Source organism: Rhinolophus ferrumequinum, chromosome 23, assembly GCF_004115265.2.
Source record: "Rhinolophus ferrumequinum isolate MPI-CBG mRhiFer1 chromosome 23, mRhiFer1_v1.p, whole genome shotgun sequence".
NCBI lineage: Eukaryota > Metazoa > Chordata > Mammalia > Chiroptera > Rhinolophidae > Rhinolophus > Rhinolophus ferrumequinum.
Window position 1 is genome coordinate 552,984 of NC_046306.1, and position 12,863 is coordinate 565,846.

The 12,863-nt window shown below is 61.4% G+C and overlaps 1 protein-coding gene across 1 annotated transcript in view; it reads left to right on the forward strand.

The window, feature by feature from the left end:
• KCNQ2 (potassium voltage-gated channel subfamily Q member 2) overlaps positions 1 to 12,863 on the forward strand; it is a 46,073-nt gene that overhangs the window by 15,185 nt on the left and 18,025 nt on the right. Inside the window, 12 exon segments of the mRNA XM_033094543.1 lie at positions 1,528 to 1,618; positions 2,335 to 2,461; positions 2,763 to 2,920; positions 2,922 to 2,939; positions 3,617 to 3,742; positions 4,451 to 4,561; positions 5,270 to 5,365; positions 7,771 to 7,835; positions 7,837 to 7,863; positions 8,983 to 9,012; positions 12,235 to 12,303; positions 12,541 to 12,570. Coding sequence (XP_032950434.1) covers positions 1,528 to 1,618; positions 2,335 to 2,461; positions 2,763 to 2,920; positions 2,922 to 2,939; positions 3,617 to 3,742; positions 4,451 to 4,561; positions 5,270 to 5,365; positions 7,771 to 7,835; positions 7,837 to 7,863; positions 8,983 to 9,012; positions 12,235 to 12,303; positions 12,541 to 12,570 — 948 coding nt within the window.

Consider the following 12,863-nt stretch of genomic DNA (forward strand, 5'->3'; position numbering starts at 1 on the left):
TCCCCACTTTGGCCACCCCACTTGTTCTTCCCTCTGTAGGAACACCCTTTCCTTCTCCCCTCTTGGTCCCACCAACTCTACTTTACCCTGCAGGAGCTGTCCTCGGGGACACCTCCTCAGGAAGCCCACTGGATGCCATGTCTCACCTGCGCTCTCCACATCGCAGCTCTGAACTGAGCCGCATCCAGATGCCCCTTATTCACTGGGTGATGCTTTCGTGTCTCCCACTGCCCAACCTTCAGGTCCAGACCTGGAACCCTGGAATCCTTCATCTTCCACTCCTGGCGAACCCCAAGGGTGTAGGTGCTCCTTCCCCTCTGCCGGGTTGGGAGAAGGCACCGCCAGGCGACAGACAATTATGGATATAAGGCACACGAACTCTCTGGACTCTTTTCCAGGGCTTAGTTAATTGAATGAATTGGCTAATGAGCAAAGGAAATTAATTGTGGTTTTGAAATGTGACTGTGTCTCGCCTGTGTTTTATCTGTGCCAGCAGGCACTGTCTGCGCCTCTGTCACCCGCTGTCAGTGCCTCTGCCATGTCCAAACCCCCGTGGGGGGGTCTGTGTCTGCACAGTTGCCAGGCCTCTTCAGGGTGCATGGGCAGGGCTGCTGGAGGTGCCCGGGGTCCGGCCGAGGCTCCCTGGTGCTGAGCGCACACTCAGTGCAGCCCAGGCTCGGGTGCCAGCAGGACACCAGCCAGACAGGGCAGGCTGGCCTGCGTCAGTGTCCCTGTGGCCAGGCTCAGGTGGACCTCGCACTGCTGGCCTCATCTCAGTCCCTCTCCGCCCACCGGGAGGCTGGTGGGCTCGACTCCTGGGGCCTGTAGAGCTGGACCTGGGGTGATGGGGGTGTCCGGGTGGCGAGGACACGTGGAAGGGGTGTGGTGTGGGGCCCTCTGCCAGCTTCCCCACATTGTGCTTTGTGCCTCTCAGGAGACCAGGTCCTCGGCCACCAGGGGCTGGCTCCTGAGGCCCCACCCCACCCTGTCTGCTCTGGCTGGACACCCTGGCTGTGGCTTTGGCTGGGGCCTTGGTGTCCATGCTGGCTGCACAGTGGCTCCTGGCTCCCGTTAGTCGGGACCAGCACGGCCAGCTGACAGCACGGCCTGCTGATGCGAGTCTGTGGACAGGACCCCCACACTGACCCCAGGCAGGGTGCTAGGTGGCCGTGTTGAAGGTCGGTGTTAATAGCAAGAGAGAAATGTTTCTGCCTCTGAGCCTGGAGAGGACAGCTGTGAAGGAGGAAACATGTGGCATGTATGGAGTGCCACCTGTGCCTCCGAGGGGCGTGTGGGGCTCTCTCCTGGTTCTCACTTTCCCAGCCGTGCAGAAGGCAGCTTGTTCCCTGTCACTGAGAGTTTTGGGGCCTTTCCCAAAGCACGATGCTGTCCGGGCTGAGCAGACAGACAAGGGGTGTGGGCGAGACTATGGGGTGTCCTGGGGGGCGACTGTGGGCGTGTCCTGGGCTCCGCATCTGGGCCTGTTCCCCGTGCCGACTGGCTGACCGAGCCTCCCTCTCTCCTCAGGTTCCTGCTGGTCTTCTCCTGCCTCGTGCTGTCCGTGTTCTCCACCATCAAAGAGTACGAGAAGAGCTCAGAGGGCGCGCTGTACATCCTGGTGAGCCCCTCCCCCCCAGGCGGATGGGGAAGCTGGCACTCTGTCCCCCTGGCTCACTGCTATGGAGTCTCTGATAAAGGGTCCCCCCTGACCCCAGCCCCACTCCCTGCGTAAGCCTGGTCTCCTCCCCGGCAGGAACCCTCATTCTCCATGCACCCACAAGCCCTGCTTGTTCAGCTCCAGCTGGGGGACCCCACAGCCCCTCCCAGCCTCCTCTCCTGGCATTGGTGACATTGCACTGTCTGTCACAGCATCCGCAGCTCACACTCTTCCGTCTCCCCAATACCCCAGCACCCATCATACCCCAGCCTGACCCGGCCTGGTCCCTATCCTGTGTCGTCACGGCCCCCACATTCTTTCTCACTGGATCCTGAGGGCCCAGGTGGCCTCCTCCACCATGGAGACGGCGGTGTTCCTTGGCAGAAGTGGGTGTGGGGTAAGGTGGGGCTTGTGCTGCTCACAGCAACCCAGTGAGGGGCAGGGGCGTGCGCCATGGCAACCGCAGTGTAATTTCTGGGTTGCTGTTGGTGACCGAGGGGACTCTGGTCCAGAATGTACAAGAGCTCTCCCTCTCCTGTCCTTCCTGGGGCTGCCTCATGTTTGGAGGAGTCCCCCCCCAACGGACACCAGCTCGCACAGGACAGGAGGGCCCCCCCACACTGACACTAGCTCTCACAGGACAGTCCCTGTGGGGGCTCAGCTCGGCTTCCCTGCAGGAAATTGTGACCATCGTGGTGTTTGGCGTGGAGTACTTCGTGCGGATCTGGGCCGCGGGCTGCTGTTGCCGGTACCGTGGCTGGAGGGGGCGGCTCAAGTTCGCCCGGAAGCCCTTCTGTGTGATCGGTGAGGCCTGGGGGTGGGGGCAGCAGAGTGGGGGTGCAGGGAATGTCAGTGCCCCGGGGAAGGAGCTGGGCGTCGCATTGGCCCTGGAGGCCAGGCGAGAGCGCAGGACCAGCTCCTCCCTCTTGGTGTCAGAGCTCGTGGTTCACGAGGCCTGAAAGGCAGGAGCGCCCACGGCAGGGCTGGGCCGGGTGTACGGCGGTCCTGGTCCGCACGGGCACCTTGCACGCTCCCCCGCCCTCCCGTCCGTCTGTCCTCCCGAGTCCGGGCGCAGGCCGCCCACCCGAGCTCTGCGTCTCCGCAGACATCATGGTGCTTGTCGCCTCCATCGCCGTGCTGGCCGCCGGCTCCCAGGGCAATGTATTCGCCACGTCCGCGCTGCGCAGCCTGCGCTTTCTGCAAATCCTGAGGATGATCCGCATGGACCGGCGGGGCGGCACCTGGAAACTCCTGGGCTCAGTGGGTCTACGCCCACAGCAAGGTGAGTGCGCAGGGCGCGGAGGGCCGCCGTCCCCGCCTGTCTGGTGAGCCCACCCTTCCGCCCCACCTACAGCTGCTCGCCCGCTCGGTGCCCCACCCGGTCGCAGGTGGCTGCACGTGGATCAACGCCCCAGTGGCTGTCGGATTAGGCTGGCCTTGGAACCCACGAGGGCTGCTGCAGCCCCGCGTCCTGTCCCAAGCCCCTCCCCTTGTTCCAGGGAGCCCCCAGGAGGCCCGGACTCGGCCCTGCCTGGCTGTGTCTCCCTGGTGGTGGGTGGGCTCACTGGCTCCAGCAGTGTTCTGCCCACTGTCCTTTCTGTCTGAGCCCTGAGATGGAGGCTTGGTCAGCAGGTTGGGGTAGGAGTGCTGGCTCCCCAAGAGGGCACACAATCAGGGAAGGTGGGGTAGGGTCTCAAACCCAAGAATCTCCGGCCTGATGGCCTCGACCACCAGAGGACCCTCCCAAACCTGGGTGGGTGTGCATGTTGGGCTGTCTTCAACCGCTGTCCTCCCAGGTGTGAGGTTCACAGCTGTGGGGACACCCAGGGCAGAGATTGGGAAACCAGCTACCCCTGCCCACTGGCTCGAGCTCAGGGCCACGCAGCCAGGCCTCGGAGCTCCTGGGGGCTGACCGGGCTGGATGCTGACCGGGCACCCCGACATGGCTGTCTCTCTCAGGAGCTGGTCACCGCCTGGTACATCGGCTTCCTGTGCCTCATCCTAGCCTCGTTTCTGGTGTACTTGGCGGAGAAGGGCGAGAACGATCACTTTGACACCTATGCAGATGCACTCTGGTGGGGCCTGGTGAGTCCTGGCCACTGCGGTCATTGTCCTTCATGGAGGCATGGCCCTCCTTGGGGGCCCTCGTCCACCCCTCCCCAGGGCCCCCAATGTACCAGAAGCAGTCCACCTCAAGCCTTGCCCTGGGGGTCCACTTCCTCACCTCCCCTGGCCCGTCCCCTTTTCTGGCCTGAACTTACAAGTCACCCGTGAAGGTGCCCATGGCTCTGCACTCTTTGTCTGCGTCCCGTCCCCTCCGCGTCCCCTGCGGTTCCCTCTTCGCACTGTTCCCTCGCAGGCCCCTGGCCCTTGCTGTGCCTCTTGGCTGCATGCCTGCGGCCTCGGTCCTGGGGTGAAGCCACTGTGCTTGCGCACTGTGCCGAGCGTGACAGCTGCCTCCTGGTCTCTCCCACATGGGACCCAGGAACAGAGTCTTGGGGTGATTCCTCCCTCCCCTGCCTGTAGGAAAAGGAGGAGGGACTTCGGGAGTTTTGGTCCAGTTGTGGCAGGGTTGAAGGTCGGCTGATGCTGACCCTGGCCTCGCTGGGGCCCCTTGGGGGAGGCATGGGAGGGGCTGGCCTCTGTGTCTGTCCCCGCCCGCCCAGCTCCAGCTGCCCTGAAGATGCAAGTGAGCCCTTTGTGTAAGCTGAGGAGGAGTGTCCAGCTCAGGGTCGTGGGCCTCTACATGGCCAGTGCCAGTCCTGGCGGGTGACTAGGCTCACTGTCCTGCAGATAACCCTGACAACCATCGGCTATGGGGACAAGTACCCCCAGACCTGGAATGGGAGGCTCCTGGCAGCAACATTCACCCTCATTGGTGTCTCCTTCTTTGCTCTTCCTGCCGTGAGTCCTGTTTCCTTTCTTGCCTTTGGTGGGGGCGGAGTCTTGGGCTCCCAGGTGACCAAAGGGGGGACGTGGGACATGAGCAGGGCTCCCAGTAGGGTCCACAACCCCCTGGGAGTGGGAGGTGGCAGCTTGGTGCACAGAGGCACCCTTCCTGGGACCCCGAGTGGTGGCTGTGCTGGCCCAGAGCCTTGTGACCCTGCATCTGTTGATCACAATCAGCTCCTCGCAGTTTGGTGGCATTGGCCAGTAGGGCCCTTGTGATCAGTGGCAATGCTGTGCAGTGCCAAGAATTCCTTGTCTGGTCTCCAGGGCACCAAAGACCCCATCTCCTGCAGAAGGGCCAAGGGCTCTGTTAACTCCACCCACGGCCGGGCAGGGCAGAGAGGCAGCTAGTAAGGGGCAAACAGCTTTGGAGAGGCTGCTCTCCCAGCTGGCCCCTTCACCACAAGCCTGGCCTGTACTCGCTAGTGTGGGTAGGTCAGGGAAGGACGCTGAATCTTTGGGCCCAGACGGCTCCAGTGTGGGCACTGCCACACTCCTGTAAGTGGCATGTCCTTTATCCCAAAGCCAGTGTTACCCCCCAGCCAGGTCTCCAGGCGATTAGGGACCGAGTAGGGGGAGGTGGAGCCAGGAGCCTGGAGTGTGCAGGCAAGGGCGGCGTGGGGCTGTGGGCCCAGGGCACCGCCTGACCCCGGTGACTTGCAGGGCATTCTGGGGTCTGGCTTTGCCCTGAAAGTGCAGGAGCAGCACCGGCAGAAGCACTTCGAGAAGAGGCGGAACCCCGCCGCAGGCCTGATCCAGGTGAGTCCAGGCGGCCCCCACTCAGGGCCAGTGGAAGCCCTGGCCTGGTCCCACTGTGTCCAGCAGCAGAGCTCTGCTCGGCGTTGTTCCTGTCCTGTGGACGCACCCTTGTCCCTCTGCAGGAGGGGATGTGTCAGGCGTGGGGAATCCAGTGCGTGTGTTGAGGACCCGGTTAGGCGCCCGAAGCCGTACAGCAGCGCAGCACCGGTGGAGACCACGCTGGTGCCGGCCGTTGTCTTGTGTGGGCCCCGGGTCCTGGGCCAGGCCGGCACAGGTGCCACCGAGCTTGCCCTTCACAGCGCCCTGGTAGGCAGGGCGCTATCCCACCCATGCTGCACACAGTTGGGGCTCAGAGATTCCCACTCAGGGAGCCAGTAGGTGCTCTAGCCGTGTCTGTGCAGCCCCAGCTCAGCCAGCTCCGCTAGGGGTGCGGTGGCCACTCCATGTCCAGCAGTGCTTCCTGAGCCATCCTGACAGTGTTTGCCTTTGTTTCACTCACCTGGAAACTTTCTCAGGTGCGGCCTCCCAGATGGTGTCTGTCAAACACAAAGGCAGGTGCTAGCTGCAGCCACTGGGGTCAGGGCAGCACACGGGATTAGCAACAGACAGACTGAAAAACCTGGAAGGATCAGGTTCGGGAATGAGACACATGGGGACATTGGGGTCCTGGAAAGACCCCCATATACTGGGGCAAACCGCTTTGGAGAGGCTGCTCTCCCAGCTGGCCCCTTCACCACAAGCCTGGCCTGCACTCGCTAATGTGGACAGATTAAGGAAGGACAATGAATCTTTGGGTCCAGACAGGTCCAGTGTGGGCACTGCCACACTCCTGTAAGCGGCATGTCCTTTCCTCCAAACCCAGTGTTACCCCCAGCATAGGTGTAAATCTCCATGACCTTGCTTTCTTAGAAATGATACCAAAAGCACAAAAAGATACCGTAGGTACATAGGACTTTATCAAAATTAAAAACTTTTGTTTTATAGCGTCAGAGGACACTATAGGGTGAAAAAGACAACCTACAGAATAGGAGAAGACATTTGCAAGTCACATATCTGATAAGTGTCTGGTATCCAAAATGTATATAGGACCCTTACAGCTTGACAATGAAAAAACAAGCCCAGGTAAGAAATCGGTATAGGACTTTAGTAGACATCGCTCCAAAGAAAATAAACAAACGGCCGCGGAGCCTGTGAGAAGATGCTTAACGTCATTCGTCATCAGGGGAGTGCAAATCCAAACCAGCACGAGAGACCGCTTCATGTCCACCTGGATGACTACAATTAAAAACATAAAAATGAGAATAGAAGAGTGTTGGCAAGAACGTGGAGACAGGGAGCCCTCACTCACTGCTTGTGGGGACATGACATAGTGCAGCCGCCGTGGACAACAGCTCAGTGGCTTCTTAGACAATTAAATATCGCGTGACCTGGCGATCCCACTTTTAAGTGTATACCCCAAAGAATTTAAAGCAGGTGTTGAACTCAAGGTTTCGCACTGATGCTTGTGGCGGTACGATTCGCGGCAGCCAAAGGGTGGAAACAGCCCACACGTCCATCAGTGGATGAAGGCGGCGTTATCCAGTGAGCTGAGTGCTGTTCAGCCGTAGACAAAAAGCGCTGACGTGTACTGAGTGTGACGGCTTGGGGACATGCCAAGTGAGAGAAGCCAGCGCAGGAGGCCGCGTATGATGTGATCGTGGCAGGGAGTGTGTACACTAGGCATGTCCGTGGGGACCACGCAGGCTGGTGGTTGCCAGGGCCCTGGGAGCGGGGGTGGAACGGGGATGGGAGGCCCTGCACTGTATGGTGATGAGCATGGGGGACTGCATAGCGGTGACAGCTGCACAACAATGGTGGCTCTTTTTTTAAATGTTTTACAATGGTATAGTTGACTTTTAAGGAGGGCGCAGCTCACAGGGGCCCATGCGGGGATCAAATCCGTGACCTTGGTGTTAGTACTACGCTCCAACCACCTGAGCTAACCAGTCACTCCCCAATAGTGACTCTTGTCATGTGCATTTTACCACACGCACATTGAGAATGGAGGCCCGGCCAGGTGGAGGACGGGGACCCTGCACTGTGCTCAATTTCACTCTTTCACTGGCTGTGGCTGCCACGCTGGGGGGGTGGAGGCCTGTGTCCCCTGCCCCCAGCTCCTGAGGTCGCAAGGGCCCAGTGTAACGTCCTCTCAAGGCGGGGAGGCAGGAGGTGACGGCGATGCCAGGTTATCACTGCCAGGCATCAGGAAAGGAACAGACTCCCTCTGCTCCGCCTGCCCATGGTGGGTGGTCACGCAAGGTGACGGAGGCTGTGGGGGCAGGAGAGGCGGCCGAGCCCCTGCAGAGGCGGGAGGGGCCCTCAGTCCTGGCCCCGCAGCCCACCCTGTTGGCGTCTCTTCCCCACAGTCCGCCTGGAGGTTCTACGCCACCAACCTGTCGCGCACGGACCTGCATTCCACATGGCAGTACTACGCGCACGGTCACCGTGCCCATGTACAGGTACCACCACTGCCACGGCCCCAAGCCACCACGCCTCACGGCCCGTCACTTCCCATCTGTTCTGAAACCCCATCTTTCGTTCATTATTTTGACTGATTATTTTTGTTTTGTTTCTTTTTCTTTAAAATGTATGTATTTTTCAAAAAGGAGCTCTGTGTGTGGTTTATTTCGGTGTTAATTTTGCTCTTTGTTTCATAGCTCGTGGCTTTTATTTTCACTTCCATCCCCCTTGCTTAGCTTCCTAGATGGGGGGCACTGAGATGTGGGCACTGCGAAGACGGGCCCCCCCAGAGAGCTCGAGGTAAATGGCCCCCACTCTTTAGAGGGATCACACTGACCCTCTGTCCTCCCATGAGGACCAGCACCTCTGCGTGGGGGAAGGAGAGTGACCCCAGCCTGCAGTGAGGCTCTAGGACCAGGAGGCCGTACATCCTGGGCTTCCAGGCTTCCCCAACAGGACAGACACCCCAGGTGCCCTCAGGTGGTTGAGAAGGGATGGGAAGGCCCCTCTGGGGGGCGGTTGGCGGAGGCCATGTGGTCAGCAGGTAGCTTTCCAGGCAAGGGCAGGTGGCAGCTGGGACAAGAGGGTGGCCGCTCTCAGGATTTGTCTGTGCCTGGCTCTTGCTTAGAATGAGGTCTCAGGTGACGGCGGCTGGGGGCCACCTGACATCTGCTCAGGACTGATGCCCTTAGGTGGGTGGGCGCCACCCTCCACCAGCCCCTCCCCTCCACCCTATAGGGTGAGGATCCCTGCACACACCCCTGGGGGTTTCCACCCACGGAGCCCACACCTGACAGCAGGCTGGGCAGGGTCCTGAGGTTGCTGGAGTCAGTGATGGCCTGGCAGGCCAGAGGCCAGCCCCACCTGCCACCTGCCTGTTTGGGGGTTTGTCACCTGGGAAGAGGGTGCCCCCACCCCCATCAGCATCCATCTGGAGCCCCCTGCACTGGGCTCCCAGCTCTCCTGGCCACAGCAGCACTGACCCTCGTGCTAATTTTTTGTTCTGTTGTTCCCCCCACTCTCCTCGACTATTTTTTTTCATTTTCTTTTTCTTATCCCGTTCTTTTAAAATTTCTGTTCTTTTCCCTTGTGTGTGTGTGTGTGAAAACACTTGAAAGCTCGCAAGCTCAAACCTACGGGGCCTCCAGGTAGGAAATGCATGGGACAGAAAGTGTGTGGTGTGGTCCTGTCCTCTGTGACTGTCACGGGGCCGCCCTGGTCTGCAGAGCCAGTGGCCACCCCTCCAAGCACCCTGCACCCCTGTCCCAGCCTGCGGACCCTGCCCGGAGGCAGGGCACTGCACTTGTAACCCTGCCCCTGCCTGGAGTTCACCTTCCTTACCTCCCCTGGCGCCCTTTCTCGATTGTCCCCGCCACCCTCCTTACTGCTTTCGTGCGCTGGCTCCTTCAGTCCCAGGTGGTCTGCTGTCCATTGCCCTGCTTCCTGCCGTGTCTCAGTGGCTGGGGTCTCTCCCCTGCACCTCCACTTCCACCCAGGGGCCCACTTATGCACAGTGCAGAGGTGGAGATGGGGGCTTCCACATGCCAACTCGGGGGACACCCCAGTGGAGCCCCCGCATCCTGGCAGGCAGCTCCGCTCTGCACCAGCCTCTGCCTTGGCCTGCATGCGGCCCCCGTCTGTGGGTTAGACGTCCCCATCTTCCCACTGCAGTGGGAGGGAGATCCAGGCCCTGGGAGGACTTTCTGGTCGCTGTGTCTGCACCGGGCTCTCTCCTGCTGTACCTTTAATTGTCTCCCAAAGGGAGGAGACGGGTCATTTGCTCAGACTGGGTTCACTGAGCTGCTATAGGATGTTTCACCTGTGCACAGTGCAGTTCTCGGTGGCCCTTTCCTTCCCTGTGGTGCCCTGGGACTGTCCTGGGGACCTGCACAGCCCTCTCCCTCTGCTGGCAGAACTGGGGGACCTGCATAGCAGCTTTCTCGGCACCTCCAGGGACCACTCATCCTTTTGTGCACCCTGTGTGGGAACCGTGTTCGAAAGTTAGCTCCATTCCCGGAAGATGCCATACTGGGCAGGCCAGCGCCAGGGCCACGTCTGTGGGCGGGTGGGACCTGCGTGCCCACGGGCATCTCTGCCCCCAGCACCCGCCTACCTTCTACCAGTGACCCCAGAGGTTTCACTCAGAGGAGGTGGTGATGGGACCAGTGTCCCCCTCCCTTGCTGTGGACCCAGGACTCCTGGGGCTCCAGGCTGCCTGGGCAGTTGGGGAGCCCCTGCTTCAGGCCCTGGCAGGCGCCTAGACCCAGGAGGTGCCCCTTCACCTACTCCAGCAGCCCAGATTCCCCAAGCTCGCCAGAGACGCCCTCCCTGTGCTGCCAGGCCTGGGCGGCCTGCAGTTGTCCTGGAGCCGGCTGACCCCCAGGCCAGCCGTTGCTCTCCCTGGTGATGCCCCCTGATGTGTCCCTGCTCCTGTTGTCCCTCGTCCTCCATCACTGACCACCCTGGGAGGGGATAGGCTGTGTGTGTGTGTGTCCCTGTGTGTGATGTGTGCACACCCCTGCCCGCCCGTGCTGTCCCCTGCTGCTGTGTATTCCAGGGCATGATATCCTATCTGCGAGTCCCCAACCTTGGACCTGCGTGTGTGTGGGCCGAGGGGGGAGGGCTGTCCCAGGGTCTCTGCTTCAGGCCTGTGGGTGGGTGGTCAAGGGGGTTGGGGTGGCCAGCTCTGCCCCCATGTGCAGTCCTGGGGACTCTGCTGCCCATGGCATGAGTGACCGTCTGCCCTGGCCTCCTGCTTAGTCTTGACCCAGGAGGGCAGGTCAGCCCTGGGAGAAGGGGCGCACAGGACGGATAGTACTCACAGGGCACTCTTCCCCAGCATTTCTGGAGCAGTGACTGGCCAGGCCTGGGCGAAGGGAGGGGCGTGTGCAAAGCAGGGACTAGGGGGCTCACCGTCAGGGCCCTGGGAGCCATGCGGTCCCTCTATTTTGGAGACAATGAGGAGCCCTGAGTATTTGAGCGGTCACACCGAGGGTGATGGATGTCCAGGTGAGGTGGGCTCCAGCCAGGCCTGGAGGCAGAGGGTGTCTGTGATACAAGGGAGGGGAGGGGCAGGCCCAGGAGGAGACCATGGGAGGAGCTGGGGTGGACCCTGTGTGGCTGGACACCAAGGAGAGGCTCAGACACAGTGCTGGACAAGGGCTGAGAGGTGCTTGGCGGGTCAGGGGAGCCCAGGGTCCAGCAGGATGGAGGCTGAGGACAGGGCTGGGGGGTGGGGGCTCGGTGAGGGTCTTGGAGTGTGGTTTAGGAAGTGATTGGGGCTCCAGCAGGCTGAGTGGGGGTGTCACAATGTGTGGGGGAGTCACAGAGCAGGGTGAGGGTGTCACAGTACGTGGGGTTGTTAAGTGGGTGGAGGTATCACAGAGTGGGATGGGGTGTCACAGAACAGAGTGGGGGTGTCACAGTGCGTGGGGTTATTAAGTGGGTGGAGGTGTCACAGAGTGGGATGGGGTGTCACAGAACAGAGTGGGGGTGTCACAGTGGGTGGGGACGGGTTGGGTCAGGAAGGAGAGACCAGGGTTTGGGATCAAGCAGGGTGAGGGCTGTTTGTTTCCTCCTTAAAAGAAGGTGTAAACGTGTGAGGGCAGGAAGCGGCCAGGAGCGTGGTGGGGTGAGGAGGCTCCAGGTCGTCTTCTGGGAGGCGGGCGAGCCTGGGGCTTCCCCAGGGACCTCCCCGTCCTGGCCTCCAGGCGGGGTCTTGGTTCTACTCTTGGCTTCTTCCGTGGAAGTCCTGCCTGGAGCTGCCCGGTGACCAAGGTGGCTGCAGCGGCTGAATGCCGGGCCCACAGACAGGCCGGGTGTGAGGTTGTCCTGGGTGGGTGTGACCGGATCCGGAGGGAGGGGCCTCGGAGCAAAGGTGGTCCAGGGTCTCCATCCAGGCGACTCCCCTGCAGTGCAGTGAAGATCCTCCATGTCTCGGCCCCACTGGACTCTGCAGACAGGGTCTGAGAGCCTAAATGTGTTGGGGTGCTGTGTTTGCAGGGATTGGGAAGGGGGAGGGGAGGGTACATGGCCTGCTGCCAGTCCTCCAGTGCCCTGCTCCACGGGCTCCATGCGGTCAGGGGTGGGGTATCCGTTGATGGACAGCCTGTGTACCATTCACACCCTGATGCAGGTCACTGCCCACATCCAGGGCCGAGGCCCCAGGAGAGGGGCAGCCAGGACACTGCAGATGGTGCCCTCGGTCTTCCTGCCACGGAGTTCCCACTTTCTGCCCATGACAGGCCACACCCCACGTCCCCTGGGCATTAACACAGAGGCTCCCGCACGCAAAGAGGCTGATGAGAGCTGGGTGACGTGCCCCTGGGGGTCCGGTGGCGGGAGCTCACTGGCCTCTCCTCTCCCCTCAGACTGATCCCACCGCTCAATCAGCTGGAGCTGCTTCGGAACCTCAAGAGCAAATCCGGACTCACCTTCAGGTCAGAGGAGGGGCTCCAGGCTGGCACTCCCTGCGGGTCAGGTGTCTTCGTCCAACCGAGGGGCCCTGCTGCCCACATGACCTGGGCAGGGGCAGGCAGTGGCGGGATGCCCCACACAGGCTGGGCACGGCCTGGTCACATTGGAGTGCCCTGCCCGGTGGTCCCTAGGTGGGGCGTGCCTGGTGGGGCGGGCCTGGCAGAGTCAGCCGCTGACAGTTTTGTCGCTTCTGTTTGAAGGAAGGAGCCACAGCCGGAGCCCTCTCCCAGGTCAGTGCCCGCCTGTCTCCCGTGTCTGCACCGCATGTCATCAGGGAAGCAAGGGCTTCTGCGGGGCCCTGTGGGAGCTCCCGTGTGGGCTGTGTGTCTGGACCCCTGCCTGAGGTGATGTGGGCCCCTAAATCAGTTTCCTGTGTCCCCTGTGAGAGCAGCCCTGGGGCCCCTAAGGCAGGGATTTCTGAGAGGGGGAGGCTGGGCGAGAAACCCAGGGGTGTCTCCCTCCCTCTGTGGGTCAGGGTCCCACGGTGGAGAGGGCCACTCTGAGGAGGCTCCTCACTGCCTGC